This window comes from Vombatus ursinus, unplaced genomic scaffold (genome assembly GCF_900497805.2).
Source record: "Vombatus ursinus unplaced genomic scaffold, bare-nosed wombat genome assembly UNPS02014973.1, whole genome shotgun sequence".
Taxonomy (NCBI): domain Eukaryota; kingdom Metazoa; phylum Chordata; class Mammalia; order Diprotodontia; family Vombatidae; genus Vombatus; species Vombatus ursinus.
The window spans coordinates 10,829,440-10,855,058 of NW_020954751.1; the positions used below are offsets into that span (position 1 = coordinate 10,829,440).

Here is a 25,619-nt window from a genome sequence, read left to right on the forward strand (position 1 = left end):
AGGCAGTGCTACAGTTCAAGCTCATGTGTTCTAAACATGTACCAAGTACTTTTTCCATTATATCAAGGGGCTCAAGTTTGTTGATCAATTAAAATGGAGCAGCTTCAGCAGAGAAAAAGAAGGGGGAAAACATGGTAGCAACAGGAGGTGGTGTGGGCAGGTACCTGGAATCATGGGATCATAGACATAGAGTTGGCAGGGACATCATAGGGCCAACTTGCTCAACCCCCTGGTTTTAGATGAGTAAACTATGGCTCAACTTTGTGACTTAGTGATTCTGCCAAAAGTTAAATAGTCAGTAAGAGGCAGAGCAGATATTCAAACCAAGGTCCTCTGGGTACCAATATCATACTTTTTCTACTATACTAGGATGCCCCTTTGTTCTAATTTTGTACTAAAGTCTGGATAACCTTGGTTAAGTCCCTTTAATTCATTGCTTCACTTTCTTCATCTGTAAGATGACAGGGTGGAACTAGATAGCCTCTATAAGCTCTCCAGGCCCTAAAATTATATGACTTAAACAAGGGAGTGGCAAAGGTGAAAGGGCAAAGGTAGTATGGCACCTGGTGGGGAGAGGGGTTCCATAAGAGATGAAAAAGATATATGCCCATATATGGAGTTGTGTTGCCTTTAAAATGTTGGCATGTTTGAAGCTTTGGACAAAAGTGGCAAGGAAAGCCTTGATCACATTTCTCAAACTGTATTCTTTGCATTTCCAGCTCCCAAACCCACAATCTGTTGCCTTTGGATTGAAGGTTTAAAAATAGCTTTCCAAACTTTTAGTACTCTGGCACAGTTTGGGTTTTATTTAAGCCATATGCAAATGTTTTTACACATCTTTTTTTTTTCTCCCTGTGGTTTAAAAAAAGAACAAAACTTCTTTATTGCTGAATCATTTCCATCTTTTAATTTGGCATTTATCATGAATAAGGATTTCAGGTATAAATAGCCCCTCTTATCCTGAATGCAGCCCAGGCAATGTCCAGATTGGAGAGAGAACTCCTAAAACCTACGTGCTGATCTCATGCTACTGTGATCTGCAGCATGGGAGAGGACCAAGGCTTTCACATTTGAGACCAAACAGTGAAACCTGTAAGAAAGTCACACCTTATGGATTTTAAACCTCCAGTAATTCCTTGGTAGACTCATTTGTTCATTAAACAAAACTCTATTATACCCAACTATGTGCAAGGTACTATGCTAAAAATGTAAGGGAAGGGCCACATTATTTACAAATGACTTCCATGTCCATGTATGGTCACATAATCCAGTTTGCAGGTTACTTGAGTTCTTAATAGTAGTGTCTCATGCTGTCTGTTAGCAGTTTCACCAAGGGGTAGCATCAACTTTATGCATAGGTAGAATGGATGGTGGCTCATTTCAGCTCTAAATTATATTTTCTTATGATGCCATGCATCATATAAAGGGGTAAGAAGTGGGCACTCGACCCCAAATACTAGAGTTTCATTTCTCTAGCCATGGCAAACCTCTGCTCAGAAACCCTTAGTAGAACCTCACTGTCTACCAAGTTAATAAATTCTTGACATCGGCATTCAGGGTCCTCTATGATCCAGCCCAATCATACCCATTCTATTCCTCTTCACTTCAAGCTATAAAAAGTTACTCACCACCTCCAGTTTTCCTCTTGGCCTGTCCTATCTGCACCTTTGTTCAAGCACTCTTCCATAGCTGGAATGGACTTTCTCAAGGCCAATTCTGCCTGGGAAAGTCTTACTCTTCCTTTAAGAGAAAGGGCCAATCAGCTGCCACTTGCCACCTCCCTGAAGTCTTCCTTATGGTTCCCCAGCACCTCCTCCCAAAAAATTGGAAGTCATCTCTTCCTCCTCAAATCAATTACGGCACTTTGCCTCGTCTTGTACTTTACATGAATGCTTTCTTCTTGTTAGAGAAATTTTAGTGCAAATCTTTGATAAAACCTTCCAATTAGGATATAAGCTCATTGAGAGCAATGTCTACCTATGTTTTCCCAGGTCATAATCTTCTTAATGTCTAGTATGATGCCTAGCACTTAACAAATGTTTGATGAATTCCATTTACTTAAACTGAGTAATAAGGACATTTCTTGCCTACAGTGACTCTAGAAGAATATCTGTTTAGGCAAGGATGGGCTGTAGCCTGAATCACAGAAAAGGAGTGAAACATCGGATATAGTGTAGGATTTTAAAATATCATGTCTGGGATCAAACCCCAGTCCCCCTATTTGCTATTTGTGTGACCTTGAACAAGTGATATTGTTTCTGTATCTCAATTTACTCATTTGTAAAATGACATTCTTGAGGTCTCTAGCCATCCCTAAATGTATGATTCTATGATCAGTGAGGAAATAGTCATAGAAATGAAATCACAGAATTTTTCAAGATATAAAAATAAACAGACATTGTTGAAAGCCTGCTGGTAGAATTGCAAGTTGAGGAGGGAATGGTGAAGGATGGATATAGTTATTCTACCAACTTATGAGTTTTTTTTTTACAAATGAGAGCAGAAAATGTTTCTCAACCTAGAGCTCCAACTATATTACACCCAAAGTAATAATATTTTCCACACAATCACAGTAGACTTCTAACAATGATAAATTAATTATTATAAATATTTAATTCCAGTCATTTTCTCTACTGAAAATAACAGATCAGATTTCTTAAAGTCTTAAAAAATGAGGAGTAGTTAGAGTGCTTTAGATTAGGAACAAGGCAGGGGTGTGTTACTTTGGACTAGAGGGAGAAGGCATTATGCAGCCTAATTTAAGAAAAGTCTGAATTCAATACAATAAACATTCATCAACTACCAGCTATTTGTAAGACACTAAGCTGAACACTTCAGGAGATGCACATATAAATAAGACATAGTCTGTATTTGTGTAGTCAGGAAGCTTATTGTCTAGTACAAAAGATAAAACGTAGACATTGGCAACTAGAAAACAAAGCATTATATGCCTAGAAAAGGCCCAAAGTACTCCACTCAGCCTATGGAAAGAATTATACTCTACCAAGAGTAAGAATTACTTTTTCAGGAGGACCTGAGTTCAAATCTGGCCACAGACACATAACACTTACTAGTTGTGTGACTCTAGGCAAGCCACTTAACCCCAATTGCCTCACAAAAAATAAATTAATTAATTAATTAAAAAAATAAAAATAAAAAGAATTACTTTGTTGTTGTTCAGTCATTTCAGTCACATCCGACTCTTCACAACCCCATTTGAAGTTTTCCTGGCAAAGGTACTAGAGTGGTTTGCCATTTCCTTCTCTAGCTCATTTTACAGATGAGGAAACTGAGGCAAACAGGGTTAAGTGACTTGCCCAGATCACAGGGCTAGTAAGTATCTGAAATCAGACTTGAGCTCACAAAGATGAGTCTTCCTCACTCCAGGCATGGCACGCTATCCATTGCACCACCTAGCTGCCCTTGCCTGGCATATAGTAAGTGATTACTAAATGGTTTATCAATTCATCCATCCATTTATCTTTATCTATTTTTTCTGGGCAGCTAGGTGATACAATAGATAGAGCACTAGGCCTGGAGTTAGGAAGACCTGAGTTCAAAAACAACAACAACAACAACAACAGATCTATTTTTCTGTCTGCCTCTATGCCTTTTTATCTAACATTTATTTACGTAAGCAATGGATAAATCAACAAATGCTCATTGAGTGCCTCCTCTGGGCAATGCACTAGGCTAAGAGTTGATAGATGAAAGCTCATGTTCCTTAGGCTTGGATTGGGAAGACAAGTTGTAGCCTTAGCTCTGCCACTTATTCTCTGTGTGACCTTGGTCAAGTCATTTCAACCCAGTTTTCTCACCTATAAAATGTCGATACTACTGTTCGCATGTGCCTTCTCATAGGGTTGATATGACCACAAATGTCAACTGCTACTTTTATAATAATATTCTCATACCCATGTGTCAGGCTTGTTTCTTCAAGATAGCTGTAAGGTCTGTTGATTCATTCATCTTTTTATATCCTTTTAAAAATATCCTTTTATATCCTTCTATACATCCCTAACTCAGAGCTATTGAAAGTAGGTGCTTACTAATGAACACTTATTTGTAATTTTAAAATAAGGTTTATAAGTATAAGGTATGTGTGCGCATATACATATATATGTACATATACATACATATATATGTGGAAGGAGGCATTAAATGGAATGCAAGTTCAATAATCAGTGTGACGCAGCAGTCAAGAAAGTGAATGAAGGCTATCAGAGCTACAACTAGAGAAATATAACAAGCGTCCAGAAGTAGGAAGGTAATAGTCTCATAGGACTCTGCCTTGACCAGATCATATCTGAAATATTCTGCTCAGTTCTAGGTGACACAATTTAAAGAAATTGATAAGCTGGAGAGTATCCAAAGAAGAGCAACTTGGATAATGAAGGTCCTTGAAGAAATTGGTTATATTTAGCCTGGAGAAGAGAAGACTTATTGTTCTTGACCTCAGCAGGTAGAAGTAGAGGCAATAGGTGTAAGCTCAAAATATGGAGAAACTTCCTGAAATTTAGAGCTACTGAAAAGTAGAATCAGGTAACTCAGGAGGTAATGGTTCCTCCTCACTAAAAGTCTTCAAATGAAGGTTGGATACTTTTTTGAGGATTTCATACAGAGGATTCTCACTCAGGATTAGAATGGATTCAATGGCTTCTGAGATCTCCTTCAATTGTGAGCTTCTGTGATCATTTAGCCATATAGGAAGTCAGTGAATCTGCCCCTTTATTGAGAATTCCTTTCTTGAGTCCAATAGAATAAAGTTTTGTTAATTCCAACACATATGGCATCACCAAAAGGATATTCATGTTAAAATGGGCATTGTTTTGTTTCAGGGATTACCTTGGAATCATTTCCCAAAGGCAATCTAGCCAACTCTTTCTTCTATTTCTTCTATTTTGTTTATGTCCCCCATTCTTTCTTATGTTGTTCTATTTTCTGAGTAAAGTGGCTCTTCTCCTTGGCAAAACCAAATTGTACCTTCAATCCCAGGCAGAGGCTACCAAAAAGTTATGTCAAGAGAAGCACAGCTTAAGCCTTGGCTGCTGGGCTAGTCAAGTCCCAAAGACAGCTCTATCACCTTTCAAGGAAAAGCTAGCTTAACTTGCATGGAGAAATGGATGAGGATGTTGTTCCCACCAGTTTTTGTGTGACTATTGTCTCCTGGTTGTCCTCCTACCTTTTTAACCACTTCTCAGTATCATTTAGGAGGTTCTGCAGTGTTCTAGGATCTGTTGCAACCAACGCAAGGAATATCTGGAGAATCTCAACATCTATAGAAATTTCCTCTTCCATTTGGATCTTTCCCTGGACATTCTCCATGACAATGGCAAAATCTTTGACGAGCATATGTCTTCTTGTTTTTGCCTTATAACATTCATAGGATCCTCAAAATTGTATTTATTGCTCAATGTATCAGGGAACCTCGTGCTATGTTACCATATGGAGGAAACACATGGAGGAAAGCTTTAAGGCTTACCCTTAATCAAATTAAAAAAAATAATCATCAAGCAATAAGGAAAGTAGAAACTTGTATTTGCTGCACCTTTTGATCAGTTAGGTAAAGGGCATTTTAAAGTTCTTCACAACCTGGCTCCAATATAGCTTTGCAGATTTATTATAATTTCTGCCTTTCATGAACTCTATGGTCCAATCAAAGTGGACTGGTGGCTCTTTCTCATAGAAGACATCCCATCTCCATACCTTGACAAAGACTGTCTCCCTCATGCCTAGAGCACATTTCCTCCTCACCTCTACCTCTTAGAATCCCTAGTTTCCTTCAATGCTCAGCTTTAACTCACCTCCTACAAGAGGCATTTCCTAATACTCCAGATTCTACTCCATTCCTTGAAATGCTTTGCATTTATTTTGTATATATTTTCATGCATTTGTGTTTTCTCTGCTTATAGAATGTAAACTCCTTGAGATCAGTGACTATTTCATTTTTCCCAGTGTCTATCAAAGTGCTAGACAGTAGAAGTTTAATAAACACTTAATTGACTGTGAAAATGGCAGTTCAATTCTTATACTTTCAACAATTATTCGTGTTACCTATGTCAATTATTTCCTATAAAAATTACACATAGGAAAGTAGACATTTGGATCTCCAGCTATTGATGCTTTTTAGGTTGCCCTTTTCTGTTGGAAATATCATCCATAATTTTTTCCACTCACTCAGCATTTTCCCCTCCCTTTCTCTTTCTTTTTCCCTCTCTTGGTCTATTCTAAAAATCAATTTCTTAATGTCTTCAAATTGTATTGCCTCTAGCACTAACCTTTACTGTGTCTCCTGGGCCTTTTCTCAATGTCCGTCCCATCTTTGTTTTCTACCTCTTTGTCGTCTGCTTCTACTTCCTCATATAACAAAGAGCCATTTCCAATTCCTTCAGTTAGCACTTGGTGGTGATGGTAAAGGCTGTGTTAGAGTCCACTCTGCAAATGAGAAGTAATTAATAAATGTTTGTTGAGTTAAATAGAAGTCATGGACTCTGCCAAGGCTTTTAAGGCTTTTGTATATCCCAACAGGGAATACAGTCATTGAACTATAGAACTAGAAAATTTTAGAGTTGGAATGGCAGCCTTTTGGTTTTCTGCATGGAGAATACATAAATGATAAACAGATAGACAGAATGACAGACAGAGAGGTAAATAGGTAGATCTCTCCATATCCCAACATCTAAGTAATGTGAAAACAGCCATTACAGCAGATAGGGGAGAAGACTGTGAATCTTTTAATCTAGGGAATCTTGAAAGTGGTATAGACAATCATCTATTTATAATGACTTGAGCATTTTCATATCTCAAGGCAGAGGAATGCTGGGTTTTTTTTTCAGCTGCTTTTTTTCATTTGGACTCCAAAGAATATGGTGATACCCTTGTAACAGGTGCCCCCTGATGCATCCCCTTTTCAGTTTCCTTTTGTGTGTTGTCTTCCCTTGTAAGATAGTAAGTTCCTTGAAAGCAGGAGCCATCTTTCTTTTTCTTATTGTGCCCTCAGTGCTTAGCACAGTACAGAGTACATAGTAGGCACCTATAAAATTTTATTGAATTAAATCATTGGTTTAAGCATTCCAAAGTCAAAGAAAAATAGAATCAGGGTTGGAAGACATTTCGACTAGAATCAAGTCCAACACCTATTGGAGCAGGAATACCCTCAACAGTCATCTGGATGCTCCTTGAAAACCTCCAGGGATGGGAAATTAACTGCATTCTGAATTAATCCCTTCCACATTTGGATAGTTCTCAATGCTAGGAAGGTTTTGTCAACATGGAGCTAAAATGTGCTTTTCTGTAATTTCTATCTTTTGGTTCTATTTCTACCCCTCAAGCAGGTGTGGGGAACCTGCCCTTGAGGTTAATGGTTTATCTAATCCATCTTCTCTATGGTAACCCTGAAATATTTTCAGAGAAGGACTATATGGCCCTTGACATCTTCTCACTGCCAGGCTGAACACCCTGTCCCACATCCTCATTCTTTCAACTGATGCTCATATGACGTGGTCTCCAGTCCTTTCAATATTAGGTTATCCCTCATCTAGACACACACCCACTTATTAATGCCCTTCTTAAAGCATGCCAAACCAAAAATACCAGATCAAATGTGGTGGCCTGAGAAGGAAAAAAGAACATGGGGGTTATCATTTCCTATGTTCTGAATATTATGCTTCTCATGTTAAAGGACTTTACAAATCTTGAAATTCCATATAAATGCCTATTTATTATATGAGTAGTAGTAACACTATTCCCTTCTATGACTCTGACTTATAAATAGACTTTAGTACACTCCTCTCATTTACAAATGAGGAAACAGAGGTCCAGAGTGGGGAAGTTTCTCTGTTAAGGTCACACAGTAGCAGACCAAGAAAACCTTAGTCTCTCCACTACACTGGGTTACTTTCCCAATATATTCTCATTCCCCTAGGAGGATGAGGATTACCTCTGCCTCAATTATAATTTACTTTGTGTAAAAGCCTATTGATCTCTTTATTGTCATCATAGAACATATTCACTTGCTGACATTCAAGTCATACAAATGTACACACATCAAACTTAGGCTAAATCCAACTAACTGACAAGGTATCATTGTTGGGAAATAAGAATAAGCATGCCTTGCCTGAAGGCTAGATGACATCATGGATAGAACATTGGGCTTGGAATCAGGAAGACTCATCTTCTTGAATTCAAATCCAGCCTCAGACACTTACTAGGTGCCTGATACTGGGCAAGTCACTTAACCTTGTTTGCCTCAGTTGCTCATCTGTAAAATGATCTGGAGAAGGAAATGGCAAACCACTCTAGTATTTTTTGCCAGCTATCAAGCATTAAGTATCTACTTTGTGCCAAAAATTATGCTAAGCATTGAGAGTACAGAAAAAGTAAAAAACAATCCTGAGTCCTCAAGGATCTCGCATTTTATTGTGAGACTATGCAAACAGCTATGTAGAAATGAAACATACAAGATAAATTGAAGGCAATCTCAGAGGGCAGGCATTAGCATCAAGGGGAAATGGGAAGAGCTTCTTGCAGAACGTTGGATTTTAGCTGAGACTTGAAGGCCCAGTCATATATCAGAAAGTGTAGAAGATATTAAGGTACTAAGACATGCTCCTTCTTCTCCAACAGCATTTAACCAAATGTGGAAAATAACATACAAACAAGACCATCAATAAATGATGTTCTTCAATGGATCAGTGCTCTTTTTAGTGTGGCTTCTCCTTTCAATGATGAAAATCACAAGGCATCGATGCCATTTCACCCTGCGTGACCAGAAAAGGTGTGACAGAAGTGAAGGTTAAACAATGGACAGTCTATGTGTTCCATTAGTAACTATCCAGTGTCAAGAAAACTAGGGAAAAGCTCCTTGCCATGCTTCACCTTCAACCCAAACATCTTCTTACCAACTTCTCTGCCATCTCCAACCCGTCCTTTACAATTTAGGAATCAAATGGCATGTCAATCTACTCCCCTGTGGTTCCCCTCATTATATCTCTAACTTTCTAAACCAAAATACTCCTCCTTGGCTACCATACCCTATACCCACTCCCCATTAGACTGTAAGTTCCTTGAGGGAAGGAATAGCTGGCACTTTCAAATTTGTATCCTCAGCATTTAGTACAGTGTTTGGCATAATACATGTTCTTCATTCATTCATTCAAGTTGAGTGGACTCCTTGTGCAGGACTCATGTATCCTCAGCATTTAGTACAGTGTTTGGCATAATACATGTTTTTCATTCGTTCATTCAAGTTGAGTGCATCCTTTGTGCAGGACTCATGTAAGAGGGCATGGATGGGCTAATATATCTATATGATACAATGCAATAATAGCAGCTGGCATTTATAGAGTATTTTTGAAGTTAACAAAACACTTAAAGTATGTCATCTTATTTGCTTTTCACTATAACTTTGTCATCCCTGTTATTTCCATGTTACAGATGAGAAAACAGAGGCTCAGAAAAGTCAGATGACTCACCTATAGTTACGCAGCTAGTAAGCACAGAAAGCTGGGTTTAAACACTGGTTTTTCCTGACATCAAGTTCAACATGCTTTCTGCTATGACAGTCTGACTGGTAATGCCATAGGAACTCCAGAAAGGGAGGAAGGATGTCAGTGAGTGATCATGGAAAGATATCCTAGAGAAAGTAAAACTAGCACTTAGTCTCGTAGGATAAGGATGCATGAAACTAGAAACAAAATAGTCAATTTCTCTCCCTCTAGAGTGACTGCAATTAATACTTGGGTCAGTAGATCTGTCTCTCTCTCTGTCTCTCCCGCTCTCAATTCATTCATTCACTTAACAAGGGCCTTTCATTAGGTACCTACCACATTCATGGAATTGTGCAAAGAATCTTGTTGGCTTAGATGAGGTATTTTGCTTCATTAATCCAGATTATATTATTATTAGATAGGTGACACAGTAGATAGAATGTTAGACAGGAAGACATGAATTCAAACTCTCCCTTAGACACTTACTAGTTGTGTGACCTTGAACAAATCACTTAACCTCTTTCTACCTCACTATCCTCATCTGCAAAATGGTTGATAATAACAATATTATGAGTATAAAAAAAGAATATTTCATAAAGCTCTTTATAAACATTAACATGCCATATAAATGCTACCTATTATTAACAACAATAATAACAAGAGTTTACTCATATAACATTTTTTTTCATATACTTTCTTTCATTTGGCCCTCAAAACAGTTGTTGGTTGGGCAAGTGTTCTTATACCAATTTTTCAAATAAGGAAAATCAGTGTCAGAGATGTTAGCACATAGTAGGTTCCTGCCACATAGTAGGTGTTTAATAAATGTTATTGAATTAAATTATTTCTTCCCACTCATAGTAACTCTGGGATAGAGCTAAGCTTTGAACTTAGGCCTGCAGAGTCCCAAGAGTAGGTCTGTTTCTACTGCCCTATTCTGATTCTGTTTTCCCTTCCTCTATAAGCCTACATGTTGTTGTGATTGCTCCCTCTTATCCTTTATCCTCCACCCATCAAAAACTACAGAGACAAAAGAAAGAGGAAGAGTTGCATCATACAGATGTTCTAGTCACTGGCACATTTGCCTTTCCTATTTCCAACACACCAGCATTATTCTTTTTTTTTATGAGCCAGAAGTAACAAAAGTCTCCAGCCTAATTTGTTTCATGCAGAGAACAGTAATTACTGTTCCAAACCCTTAGGTTGAGAGGTTTGGTGCTGTGTGTGTTATATTTCCAAAATATAAAATGGTTTATACTTCCAAAATACAAGTAAGTATTAGGTCTTATCCAAATTGATTAAAGTTCAAAAAGCATTTCAAGTTTCTTGAAGTCATCAATCAATGGTCACTACAAAACTTGGTATTAGCACTATTGAAATTATACATTTTTAAGTTTCCTATATGTGTATTCCACTTTTCACTCATTAGTAATGGTAAAAAAAAAAAGTTTAGATAACTGAAGCATGGGGGTAGTTAAGCATATAATCATGGAATTTCAGTTTGGCTTCTGTATTTTACAGATGAAGAAACTGCAGCTATAAGAAATGACTTGTCCATGGTCACAGAGGTCTTTAGTGGCAGAGCTGGGAATAAAATAGGTGACTGGTCAGAAAGGTGCCATGGTTAAAAGAGAGGTAGATAGTTTGAGAGGGAACTGGAAAATATTCTTGATTTGTGGACACTGCTTCTTATGCTCTCATTGCTAAGTTGGTTAGTTAAATTTTGGGCAGAAAAACAAATTTGAGGGTACATTAAAATGTGTGAAACTTATATATCCACCCTTATTTTTAAAGTTTAGAAAACAAAGGCCGAGCCAGCTTAAGAATACAAAGGGGCAGCTAGGTGGCACTGTGGATAGAGCACCATCCCCTGGAGTCAGGAGGACCTGAGTTCAAATCCAGTCTCAGACACTTGACGTTTACTAGCTGTGTGACCCTGGGCAAGTCACTTAATCCCATTGCCTAGCCAAGAAAACAATAGCATACATGAAGTTAAAAGGCTAACTTAGAGGAAGAGTCCAGACTAGGATCCAGGTGTCTCATCACTCAAGAGACTAGATTTAGGGGTGGAAGGTCATATTCTCCAGCCCCATCATTTTACAGATCAGGAAAGTGAGGCGCAGAGAAGTAAAACAGCTTGCCCAAGATCACACAGGTACTAAGTGGGGGTAGCTTGGATTCAAATCTAGGTCTTCTGATTCAAAGTCTAGCATTCTCTCCATTGTACCACATTGCTTCCCCTCTCTCCTATACCACACTGACTCAAAGTGACCTCCTTCAAGGTCAATAGCACAGGTCAGCAGGAAAGCCAAGAATACCAATTTTCACATGGCTACCTGACTCCCAGTCACTGGTTTTTAGTAACTGACCACAATTGCTGTCTTTAACCTAAAATAAGTAACCTCTAATTGCTTACTTTTGACTAAATCGGTTCTGCTGTGTGTTAGAAATCAGAGATCAGTCTAAAAGCTGTTGTAGCAGATGGGGAAATCCAATGCTTTAAAACCATGTCTACCAGCTCAGAGGAAAAAGGAGACAAAGGGTGAAATTAATTGGACCTTCTCTTTTCTACTCTCTCCCCACCAAGAACCGGAGGGGAAGTGTGAAAATTCAGGTCTAGTAGCCAACTTGGAAATTTAACACTCTCTCCCTAAAAAAAGAAGTCCCAGTATCATTACATCACAAAAGAAGCTTATCAACAAGAGTTCAAGTTAGCCACAGAACAGATGGGCCCCCATATTTCGTGGAAACCTTTGTACATCTTGGGATGACATTCCTCATTTCACAAAGTGCTTGGAGGGTAGAACATGTATACCTGAGAAAAGAAAGGCAAAACCTGGAAAAAAAAAAGAAAGGCAAGATCTGATTTATAATTTTTTTTATTTTTAATGTATTCAGTTAGATAAGTTGGGTAGTAATCTAACTCCAGTTTTATTTTTTAAAAGCTCTTTTTGAAAATGTTCTTTAATTATCAAATCTCTTTAAACTCAGTTAAGCATCTCCCATTTTGCATTCTCCTTTGGTTCTGAGGTGGTGATCCAAAAAGTTATGCCCGTCGGTCATGATAGGAAACACAGATTTGGCAGTTCTTCAAGGATTTTGACCAAAGTAGCCAGGTGGCAGGGACCAACCTTGTCACAGAGTGATTTTAGGAGCTGGCTTCGTCCAGCACTGACAAGGTTACTGACAAACCTACTCTTTGGAAAGACATGGACAGTGAAAGGCAGAAGCATGGCATTGTGACTTACAGAACCATCCTTGACATCAGGAAGACCTTAGTTCAAGTCCTTTCTCTGAAACTTACTAGCTCTGGGACTTGTTTTGTTGTTGTTCCGTTGTGTCCAAATCCTTTGACCCCATTTGGGGTTTTCTTGGCAAAGATATTGAAGTGGTTTGCCATTTCCTTCTCCAATCATTTCACGGATGAGGAAATTGGGGCAAACAGGGTTAAGTGACTTACCTAGCATCACACAGCTAGTAAGTATCTCAGGCCAGATTTGAACTCAAGAAGATAAGGGTTCCTGACTCCAGGCCCAGCACTCTATCCACTATGCCACCTAACTGCACCAGCTCTGGGACTACCATCCACTCATTTAGTCTCTCAGTGACCCCAGGAGACACTTGGTGAGCTGCTGAACCAATGCAGAGCTAAATCGCTAGGGAGAGTTTCCACACTGGGAGTTCTCTACAGTGGCAAAATCATAGGTCTGGGCAAAAAGTAATTTTTTTTTTTTTTACAAATAGAGCCAATGGAGATATATTCCACAAACAGACCTCTCTCCTTCTCCTAATTTTAAGAAAAAAAGAATGGGAAGAATTCTATAGCATGAAATAAGTTCTCAATAGATCAAGATGAAATAAGCAAAATTGCATGAAAAAGTGCAAGATTGTCCACTAGAGATAGGACTAGAAGGAAAGTCAGAAGACTAAGGTCCTGATCTCAGTTCTGCCAGTAATGTATTTGGACAAATCACTGTACCTGGATTGAAGACAGGACAAAATCCTGTCCAATTCTGCCATTCCATGAGTCTGTATTCTAACTCTCCACGTTTATGTTTTAATGTCTTTTCCAGTTCTAAAATTCTACATTCTAAGTTTCCTTGTAACTCTCAACCATTCTGTTGGACTAGATGACCTCCTAAGGTCATCTTCTAATGTCCCAACTCTGAGATTCCATGATACTGTTGTAGAGGTTTTTCCAGTTCAATTATTCCTAGGGCTAGATAAAAAACGATATTTCTATCTCTGTTTCAGGATTGTGAGTTTGTGTGTTAATCACTTCCAAGCCACACACCAAAGGCTTTTAAGGCCCAGATTAGAATAACAAAAAAGCCACCAAAAAGAATGATCTCAAAAGATGATGTTCTTACTCTTAGTTCTTAGTCAAGAGCAATGAGAACACCTTTTTTAATCTTATTTTGAAAATGCTAATGCTTCTCACATTATAAATTAGTAACATGCTGCATTCCTTGCACAAAACCCACTCCTGTTTCAGCATCTGCAAGACCAAAAATTTTTATTCTTATCTAACACAATCCTTGCATTTTATTTGATGAGAATAACAATAGCTCACCACATATATTACTAAGCACTTTCCTCATAATAACTCTATAAAATTAATATTTCAATTATAATCATCTTAATTGTACAAAAGAGGAAACTGAGGCTCTGTGAGTTTAAGTGATTTGACCAGTCAAACAGCAATAGGTGTTGTGGCCAAGACTCAAACTCAAGTACGTAACTAGATTTTTCCTTCACTGTGCTGCAAGTTTACCTCAATTAAGACCTAAAAACTAACTGACAAGGACAACAGAATTACAATGTCCTTGAACCTACTAATTCAATTCAATTTAATCATCATTGCATAGAAGTCAAAGGGACCTCAGAAGTCATCTAACTCCACCAATATCTTTACAGAGATCTTTCCTACAACATCCCCAATGAGTGGTCATCCAACCTTTGTTTGGAAAGGTCTAGTGAGGGAAAGCCCATTATGTTCTGAGGCAATGGCTTTCTACTTCTGGACAAGTCTGTTTTAAAGTTTTTCTTACCATCAATCTCTTCCCCCCATTGCTCTGGGACTAAGAAGAAGTCTAAATCCTCTCCCACTTCAAGTAATAAAGGTAGCTATCAGGACCCCTAATCACCCTCCTTTCACCCCAACAAAGTCTTTTTTTCCTCTGGCTAAAAATTCTGAGTAACTTCAAATGATCCTTATATTTCTACACTTTTTACATTCAAGCTTCTATACTAAATGTTGGGAATACCTAGATGAAAAGTGATACTTCTTGTCAAGGACATTCTAATCTAGTGAGGGAAGGAGAGTAACAACATTTATACAAGTATAAGTAGGAAAGAATAAAAGCATTAGGAAGATGTAGACAGAGTGCTAAAAGAAATTTGAGAAGCAAGAGATAAGATAGTCTGATCACTTGGAATCTCATCATCATGATATTTATCTCGGGCTTGGACACTCAATACCTTCCTTACTGCCTCAACCTCCTCTCCCCTATGATTAGAGAGAGGACCACTAACTCCTCCCCAAGCCCTCCTTCATACAAGACAAGATTCTCTCCACGTTACATCTGCAGCTCTGCTAGGTTTGATCTCCAGGGACAAGATGCCCCCATACCAGGTATCCTTTGGTCCTCCCCCCCACCCCACCTTTCCAACTTCTTTTTGGTGTGTTGTCTTCCTCCATTAAATTGTAAGCTCCTTGAGGGCAGGGACTGTATTTCTTTCTCTTACGTTTATCCTCAGCACTTAGCATGGTGCCTGGCACATTGTTGTTGTTCAGTCATGTCTAACTCTTCATGATTCTGTATGGGGTTTTCTTGGCAAAGATACTGGAATGGTTTGCCATTTGGATTAAGGCAAACAGAGATTAAGTGATTTGCCCTGGGTCACACACACATAATGAATGTCTGGATTTGAACTCAGGTCTTCTTGACTCTAGGCTCAGCACTCTATCCACTAAGCCATCTAGCTACCTTCATATACTATGTGCCTACCACATAGTAGGTGCTTAATAAGTGTTTATTGAATTGAAAAGAGATCACTTTAAGCTAGGGGGATTAGGGAGGGCTTGCTATAGAAAGTCACATTCAAATATGGCCCCAAACAAAAAGAAGGGAATAGCCTGAAAAAGTGGATGGAGGAAAGGGCAGACAAGACAAGATGTGGGATTAATTCTCAGTCTGTTTTGTTTGAGACATAGAGTACTTGAAAGGTAGAATAATGGGAAATAAAGCTGGACATAAAGGTTAGAGCCAGATTGTGGAGCACAGTGAATGAAAGGGTAAGGAATTTGCTTTTTTTTCCTATTTCATGGCAATGAGGATTCATGGAAAGTCTTTGAGTAGGAGTCATTCCTGTACATTGGGAAGATTTGTATGGGCCTTCCACACATTTACTAAAAAAAATGCACTCTGACATTAGCGAAAACATGTACCTTTATTATCACCAAATCTCACAGCTGAAAGTGACCTCAAAGTAACATAGGCCAACCCACCATCTGAAGTATGAGTCTCTTTCAGAACATTCTTGACAATGATTCATTTAGACAGATGTTCAGGGGCAGCTGGTGATGCATTGGATAGAACACTGGGTCTGGAGTCAAGAAGTCCTGAGTTAAAATTTAGCCTTAGATATTTACTAGCTCTCTGACCATGGGCAAGTCATTTAATCTCTCTTTGTCTCACTTTCCTCAGCTGTAAAATTAGAATAAGAATGATACCTATCTTGCAGGGTTATTTTGAGGATCAAATGAGATAATATTTATTTAAAAAGAAGTGCTTAGCACTGTACCTGGTACATAGTAGGTGCAGTATAAATGTTTATCCTCTTCTCTTAGACTATCCTTACACACCTCTAGTGATGGAGAAGTCACTTAATGATAAGGCAAAGTTAGATACTTTAAATAAAAGTCACTCAATTATTAGCAATGGTGTTGCAACTTAGTATTCTGGAATGAGGCCACTTAGAGTCAGTAAGTTAATCTTAATTCTGACACTAGACAGTTGTTTGATCTTATCAGCCTGTCACAGGATCTTAGAATTAGAGAGGCCTTGACTTCCAGGTAATCCTTAGAAATATCTTGTGAGATTCAATAGGACCTTAAGAGTTTTGTAGTATCTTGGAATTTTATGGAATGCCAATAATTTGAGTAATATAATTTTATGACCACTAGATTGGGTATCAATGTCTTTTGTGTATCAATATCTTCTTCTGTAAAAAAAAAGGAATGGGTTAGACCAGTAGTGGCAAACTCAAAAAGAAATGGGGGCCACTAGATTATACACAAGGATCCCTGTGGGCTACATATTGACTTAGTTTTAAAATGTGATATTATCTATGTTTTATTGCATTTTTATTTATTTTGTTAAAGATTTCCCAAATACATTTTAATCTAGTTCAGGACACATTTGGGAGCGTTGTGGGCCACATGCAGCCCTTGGGTCAACTGTTTGTCCCCTCTGGTCGAGATGACTTTCAAAATGGCTTCCTACTCTAAGATTCCATGGCTCTATGACCCTATGATTCACCTACTCCAACCTGACCAAAAATTTTCCCTATAACATTGCCAAAAAGTGGATCATCCAACCCCTATGTGAATACCTCCAGCATTATTATACTGTCACTTAGCTGCTTCAAATTGATGTTACTTAAAAATCAATTGATTTTTATGTAAAGACTTACATGAAATGGTGAAGAACAAAATAAGCAGAATCAAGAGAATACTATATACAGTAACAGCAAAATTGTTTTAAGGATGACTTTGAGCAACTAAGTCATTTTGACGATTATAAATACACAAATGAAAAATAAAGGAAATATGAAGACATTATCTGCTCCCAGAGAAAGAAGTAATTCTATGTATAAAATAATTTCTCATTTATATGTATATATGTAAATATATATATGTAAACATATATATATGTATATATACCTATTTGTGTCTAATGGTAGCCATCTCTAGGGCAGGGCAAAGGGGGGGAGAAGAAAAGAAAAAAATTTACATGATAACTTTTTTATATATTTAAAAGGAATAGCAAGTTGTACATAATAGACTTGCAGTTTCATGTTCAATCATCTTTTTTTATTACACTATGTTATAGAAATACTTGTTTCATTCCACAAATTAAAAATAAAATAAATTTTTTAAAAAATCAATTGATCAGTGAGCATGGATTAAGTGTTTACTATGTATCAGACACTGTGCTAACAATGGGGATACAAAGAAAGAGAAAACCAGTCCCTTGGCATCAAGGAATTTATATTCTATTGGGCAAGACAACCTGTATACAAGAAACTATATGCATGATACATATAGGGTGGATAGAAGGTAACCTTAGAAAGAAAGACAAGCATCTGGTAGAAATGGAAATGGCCTCCTGAGAAGGTGGTGTTTAAGTTGAGGGAGCCAGGAGTTCTAACAGGTAGAGATGAGGAGAGAAAGAAGTACAGGCATGGGGGCTAGCCAGTACAAAGGATTGGAGACAGGAGATGGAGGATCAATTGTGTTGAAATGCAACTAGGCCAGTCTGGTCAGGGCATAGAAAGTGTAAAAGGCAATATTATGTGAGAAGAATGGAAAATTGGGAAGGGGCCAGGTTGTAAAGAATTTTAAATGCCCAAAACAGGATTTTATATTTGATCCTGTTGTTAAAGAAAAGCTATTAGAGTTTATTGAGTTGGGACGGGTTGGGATATGACATGGTCAGATCAACTCTTTGGGGAAATGATTTTGGTAACTGTGTGAAAGATGAATTGTAGGAGGAAGAGAATTGAAGCAGGGAGAACAATTTGAAGATTATTGCAGTGGTCCAGGTGAAATATAGGGTAGTGGCTACGTGAGCAGAAAGAATGTGTCATTGCTAAGAGATGTTATGAAGGAAGAAATGACAAAATCTGTTTGTGTGGGGTGAGAGTGGGTTTCTTCAAATGTAAGAGTAGGACAATATCACAATACTACCCTGTCTACCTTACAGGATTGTTGTGGGGAGAGTTCCGTGTAGAGTAGACCTTAAATGTTAGCTGTTAGTCTCGTAAGTTTATTCAAACTCTTCCCATCAACACCTACATGGGGATGACATTGGCTACATGGCATCCATTCTCCTATTTTGTCAGAGGAGAGAGAACTGCAGGAGCCTCCTAGGACATCTGTGATCTGGAGTTTTTGACTTCAAAGTACAGAAAATATCTAGACAGAAAAGGCCTGGAGATGATTGACCTCAATAAGGAAAGCATCATAATAATAACTACAATTGATATGTGATTTAAGGTTTACAAAGCACTTCACACACATTATCTCATTTGATCCTCACAACAATCCTGGGAGGGAAGTGCTATTATTATCCCTATTTTATAGATGAGGAAACTGAGGCACAAAGAGTTTAAGTGACTTGCCCAGGGTCAAACATCTAGTATCTGAGCCCAGATTTGAATTCAGGACTTCCTGATTCTAAGCCCAGTGCTCTTTGCATTGTCCAAGTCAAATGCACTTTGTTATCTAACGTCCTAAAATGATTCAGATATTAGTTATTCCTCCAGAAAGGTAAGATTAAGATGCCAACTCACTTTCCTCCCTTTCCTTGGCAGATTTCTGTTCTTCCAACCTTTGTTAATTTCTTTTTGTTATGACTACCAATAATAGTGATGGCTCCCATGCTCCCATGTTAACAGAATACTACCGTCACCAAGAACTACACAGCAAAGTATTATTATCCCTTTAAAGCACACACAAACATGAAGGCTCAGAATGGTGCTTGTTTTTGTATTCCCAGAGTTTAGCACAGTTTCTGTCATGTAGTATGCACATGATTAATGTTTGCCAAATGGGTGACCAATTGACTGAGGTGCCTGTGTTCATGTCGTCAGTAAATAAGAGTGCTGCTACTTGAACCCAACTTTCTTAGACATAATAGCACTCCTCTGTAAAGTGTGGCATTGAGAAGCAATGTGGATTAATATCAGTATCAAGAAGACATGGGTTATGGGACAGCTAGATGTTGTACTGAATAGGGTACTGGCCCTACAATCAGGAGGACCTGAGTTTAAATCCAGTCTCTGATTCTTACTAGCTGTGTGACTCTGGGCAAGTCACTTAACCCCGATTCCTCCAAAAAAAGAAAAAAAAAGTCATGGGTTGAAATCTTACTTTCATATATACAAGCTCTGTGAAAATGAATATCACTGAATCTCTCCTAGCCTCAGTTTCCTTATTTGTAAAATGCAAATAATACCATATCTTCCTTATAGTAGTTTTAAGGAGCAGGTGAGATAATGTATATGAAGTACTTTATACATGTCAGCAATCATTGCTATCCTTATTATTAATTGAAATTCTCAAATATCTAGGATACTTCGAATTGTCTCTTATTACCCTCATTATACTTTTTTAAAATTTATTTTATTTTCATTTCACAGAACAAAACAAGCATTTCCATAACAAAGTACAATAAAAAAGATGATTGTACATGAAACTGCAAATCTACCATGCACAACCTGCTATTCCCTCCAAATATCCAACAGAGGTATCATGTAAATTTCTATTTTTCCTTTTTTCTCCCCCCTCCCCTTTCAAAGAAAGTCAAACAATAAGAAACAGGCTCATCTCAGGAATTTAGAAAAAAGAAATAAAGAATCATTTGCAGGGTATATTCTGGAACATCCAGTCCATTCTCTCCCATCACTTCCATCTCTTCATGGTGCAATAGAAAGGCTGTTATATTTGAAGACAGAGAACCTGAATTTAAGTAGATAACCTCTGCTACCCTACTACCATTGTAACCTTAGGCAAGCTGTTTACCAACTCTGACCCTGATGATTATCGTCTATAAAACCAGAGATTGCAGTAGATGACCAGGAAAGTCCCATCCAGTTTGAAATCTATAATCCTATGTAGAGTTCCGTATAAGAAAGAAAGTTTCCAGGTTCTGGCACATAGTAAATGCTTAAGAAGTATTTGTTGATTGATTGACTTAAGGGTTAAAAAATTCCCTTTGTCCACTGAAATACCTTGAAATAGATAATATAACTTACTTTTCCCACTTTACAGAAAGAGAAACTGAGGCTCAGAAGGGTTAAGCAAGCTTCAATCAATCAAGAATTTATTAAGCATATACTGTTCCAGGCTTTATGGTAGATGATAGGGATGCAAAGACAAGCAGTCCCTGCCCTAAGGAACCTCTAAAGAGAAACAACTGATACAAAATAGGACAAAATAAACACAAAGTAATTTGCAGGGGATTGGAGGAATGGCACTAGCAGCTGAGGGAATGAGAAAAGGACTCTTGCAGAAAATAGCATCTGAGCTTAATTTTGAAAGAAAGTAGGGATTTTAAGAGTCGGAAGTAAGCAAGGAGTACATTTCAGACAAACCTGTACAAAGACATGAACTTACCTAAGGTCATGCAGCTAATAAGTAGTAGAGTTAGAATGCAAACCTAGTTTAGCTGCTCTTTCCACTAACCATTTGTCAGCCCCATTGTTAGAGCATTAAGGCTTAAAATGAAGACCTTCAGAGGTGGGGAACCTGAGGTCTTAGATTCAGTCAAAGGGACACACCTGAGGACCTAGAGGGACCCATGTGGCCTCGAGCACCTCTGCTAGAGCCTACTGGGCTCCTCAACCTTCAAGGAGAGTCTCTGTTTTGTTCATTAGACTGTGCTTGTAAGACAAAAACACAGACTCTTTAGATTTCCACAAAGGTTGAAATTTAAAAAAGAAAAGGTTTCTGCATATTTCATTGAATTAGAAAAATTCCGTTCATGATGCACTCTGTATACAAATTAAAGCACATTTTTTTACTTTGTTTTTATTTGGGTTTTGTGTATGTGTGTGTGTTTTCTTTTGCAACATGGCTAATATGGAAAGATGTTTTGCATGACTTCACATAATATAATTGATATTATATTACTTGCATTCTCAAAGGGTGGAGGAGGGGCAAGAGAGAGGTAGAGAATTTGAAATTCAAATTTTTTAAAAATGAATTTCTAAAATTGTACATGTAATTGGGAAATATTTAACAAAATAAATAAAATATTTTTAAAAAGAAAAATTCAGTTCACCTGACTCTTTCCCATTGTCCAAATTCTGCAGCTATTTTCCCCCAAGCCACAGCCACCTCTAGATCACTCTGTGCTTTATCACCACATCTTTGGGAGTTAGGGCGGAAGCTCATTAGTATGATTAATACTCCAATTTTCCCACGTGGAAAAAGACTACTCAGAGAATCTAAGGAATTTACCCAAATTTTTTGTTACTGGCACAGAGGTTCGGAATTAGAATCTGGGCTTATTGATTTTTTTTTCAACTTCATATTCTTTCCTCTAAGGTTCAAAACTGTAATTCACACCAGTCTTGAAAATCAGGACTCCAGAGAATGTTCAAGAACATTCTTGGCATCTTTCACTCTGGCTTTCTGTTTGGAAGAATCGTTCTAAAAGATTCTATGAACAGGTCTCCCAGAAATCCGTCTCCCTCAGGTGGGCTGTGCTTTCTAAGAAAGAAGAGGAGATGGAAAGGAAAGATCCCAGAGGCCCTAAGTGTCCATCATACCTGTGTAGTTTCTAACCTTGTACTCTACCTATAGAGCCCCAGATAGTAGTATTGGGTGCCTTCTCTGTGTACAGAGATGTTTTGTTTTTTAAACATACAGCCGGAGATCCCCCCCTCCTCACACTTCCAAGCTGTTCTCTATCCCTAAAATGCTTTTTCCCCCCTTGCTTTATCTGCTGAATTTTTCTCACTCTTTAAAGTTCAACTCAAAGCTAGAACCTTAAATCTACTCAATTCTATATGCAAGGGAAAGTAATAGACATTAAGGACAAAAAGACAAACAGGAAACAGCCCCCAAGGAATTCGAATTCTACTGAGGGGACAATTGTACACAAATAAGTCAGTACTTAAATACAGATTAAAAAGGTTAGCCATTATTAATGAGGGGAGAGAGGAAAAGAAGGTATTTCATGATCCCCCTCACCAGAAAAAAACTTACCTCCTCCCACATCACACAGAACTTTGTTTTCCACATCTTAAATTCATTTATAGTATAATATTAAGCATTAAAACTATCTTTGTTAATTTATTTCTTTACTGGACTTTAAGTTCCTTTAGCACAAACCCTAGTCTTAGCTAAATATAGACATACATATATCTCCTAGAACCTAGTAGAGTACCTTGGCACAGTTTATGTTTAATAAAGTTTTGCTGGCTTCACTGAATAAACAATTTTTCATTTATTTATTTATTTTTACTGAGGGGATAGGAGTGAAGGAAAGGGGGACCTGTCTACCACTATGCATTCTAGCATTTACAAAAGGCTGTTTTCTGCCACAGAACTAAAAGCTAAATATCCACATTAACATTTTTGTTAATTATTCTTTTCTTCGTTAGCTAGCCCTCCTCTTTCCCCTCTCCCCCACCCTACTCCATCCCATACTCAGAGATTATACATGCATAAATACATATATGTATATATGAATGTATGCATGTATTCCACGTCCAAACTCGAACTCAGTGCCTTTCCGGTGGCCATCTCTCATGCCTGGAATGCTCTCCTTCTTCACCTTTGCCTTCTGGCTTCCCTGGCCTCATTCAAGACTCCTCAAATCCTAGCTTCTGCGAGAGGCCTTTCCCATTCCACCTCCCCTCCCCCGCCCTACCTTCCTTCTGAGATTGTCTTCTATGTACACTGCTTCTATCTTGTATCTACAATTTTTGGCACGTTGTCTCTCCATTGGGCTGTGAGCTCCCTGACGGCAGGGACCGTTTTTGCCTTTCTTTGTGTCTCCAGTACTTATTACAGTGCCTGACACACAGAAGGCGCTTAATAAATGATTATTGACTGATTGACTGGATACTGCCTGCCTCCACCACTACTTCAGTTTTACTCCTAATGTGGAACTAACTGAAAGGTCTCACTGGTCCTGAAACTATTTCCAGGGAACCTGCCCCCCAGCTGCAGTTACTGTTGCTCATGCGCTACTATACTGTATAGACGACCCCACCTCCTGGCTGTATCTGGAAAAACATTTCCCCTGGGCAAGGAGAGGCTTGCCTGCGCCCTACCCCAAGGCTCACCGGGTCTCCCTGACTGCTGCGTCCGTTTTCACAGAAAGGGGTTGAGGTGGGGTGGGGCAGGGACTTGCACAGGCTATTGAGAAGAATGAAACCAAGCTATTGGGATAACCTCAGGACCACATCACTAGGGACTGACTTCAGTAAAACCCACAGCAGCCCGCGGTGATTTACCTGTGACCCGACCCAGAAGGAGTAGCATGGGCGTGGGAATGACTGTATGACCTGACACGGCTCCTTTCATCCCCAGTATTCTCTGTGGACAGTATCAGTAACCCTCCCTGTAAATGTCCAGGGAGGTTGGCTACCCAACCTTTTTGACAAGTTATTCTGGGACGCCATCTGTCCATCATCATTTTCCATCCCCACCCCTCCCAAATAAAGTAGGTCCCACCCACTCCTCGCCTTTTCAATTCTGTTGGAAGAGAGGAGCGACCATCTTCTTTCCTTCCTATTACCCCCTGTATTGTTAAGAGTAATTATCTTTGGACCTGAACAGGGCTGAGGTCGAAGTTGATCCCATTGACCCTCCCCAATCATAATATTCGGAACAGGATGCCTCATTCAAGGCATAGGAAGGAGGGCGGATATTGGAAAGGGGGAAAATAAATATCTGGCCCCAAACACCCTACACTTTGCCCATTCGATGCCCCAATTATGTATAAGACAAGTCGGATATTTCAAAACTTCAGTAGCAATACCCAGCTAACGTAAGATAGTCACACAAAAACAAGATCACACACACACACAATTGCCCTCTACCCAAAAGAGAAGACTCTGCTCGCGCACACCTTCAGACCAGTTCACTCTCCGAATTAGCTGGGAAGCTGGAGCTCCTTTAAACTCCAGGACCAATACCTAGCTAAGCAACCACAGACCGATAGCCACATATCCTTCACGCACTCAATCGTCCGTGCTCTCCCACGGGAGAAAGCCAAAAGAGGGCACCAAAAAACACGTTGAGGTCAGTTTAACAAGCAAAGGAGTTGGGACAGCAGCCCTCGGAGCCCAGGATAGAAGCATGCAAGCCCTAGGCGCGCTCTCAACACACGCCCTCTCAGGAGAGAGATCCCAAAGCCAGTGGCTCCAGCAGGTACTCACACTAAGGCGTGATACAGCAGCGCCCAGCCCCGCGGTCTCTCCAGGGCGTCGTAGATCAAAGTTTGGATCCTCCGGTACTTGGCGTTGTTCCTCTTGACCGGCCGGCTCAGAGGGGTCTTAGCCAGGAGACCAATCCCTTGCGGGGTCCTCCTGCTGCCCTCCTCCTTGCCCGCCCCTTCTAGCAGCAAGGTCCCGTCTTTGTCAGCTCCGGCTCCTAGGGCCAAGGTACCCTGCTCCACGTCCCCGGCCGTCCCCAGCCCCGTTCGCTTGTCCTCCACATCCTTCCCGCCAGAGTTACCGCCCCCGCTGCCGCCTGGGCTGCTGCCGCCCCCGCCGCCGCTGCTGCCACCGCCGCCGCCGCCAACCGCCCCCGCCGCCGCCGCCGCCTTTCGCGACTTGAGCCCCATCTCCCTCCCCGCTTTCGCCTTCTTCGCCTTCTCCGCTACTGCTGGTCCTTGGAGGTGAGCTCGGGGTAGTACTAGGCAGCAGCGGCAGCAGCAGCCCCGGGAACTCCAATGCCATGATCCGAGCTCCCCTCCCCAGCCCACCCCCCAAAAAGAAGGAAAAGGTGGTTTGGGGGGGAGGGGGGTCAGGGAAAGGCGAGCGGGTCACATCCCTGTCAGGTCACCAGCATGGTATGGGGACGGTGGAGGGATAAGTAGAGGAAGAAAGGCTGCTGAATCTAGGTAAGAAGGAAGGAGGATGTCGATGAAGCTCTAAAGCCAAAAGATGCTAAAGAGGAACGAGCCTGGGAGCCCAGTACCGCGGCGGCAGCGGTGATGGTGGTAGCGGTCACAGCACCTAGTCCAATAAGGGAAAGAAACCATCGCAGAGTTTATTTACAAGCCTGATGCCAGAGGGGGCCCCCCCCACTCCTCTTTCACCGCCTCCTCCTTCCCTTCCTCCTCCTCCTCCTGCTCTTCTACCACCTCCTCCTCTCTCCCACTT

General features: G+C 39.6%; 1 protein-coding gene across 1 annotated transcript in view; it reads right to left on the bottom strand.

The window, feature by feature from the left end:
• KCNQ3 (potassium voltage-gated channel subfamily Q member 3) overlaps positions 1-25,093 on the bottom strand; it is a 455,649-nt gene extending 430,556 nt beyond the window's left edge. The window contains exon 1 of the mRNA XM_027845526.1: positions 24,672-25,093. Within this exon, the coding sequence (XP_027701327.1) occupies positions 24,672-25,078 (407 nt within the window). The 5' untranslated portion in view covers positions 25,079-25,093. The remainder of the gene's footprint in view (positions 1-24,671) is intronic.
• Between the last annotated feature and the right edge of the window lie 526 nt (positions 25,094-25,619).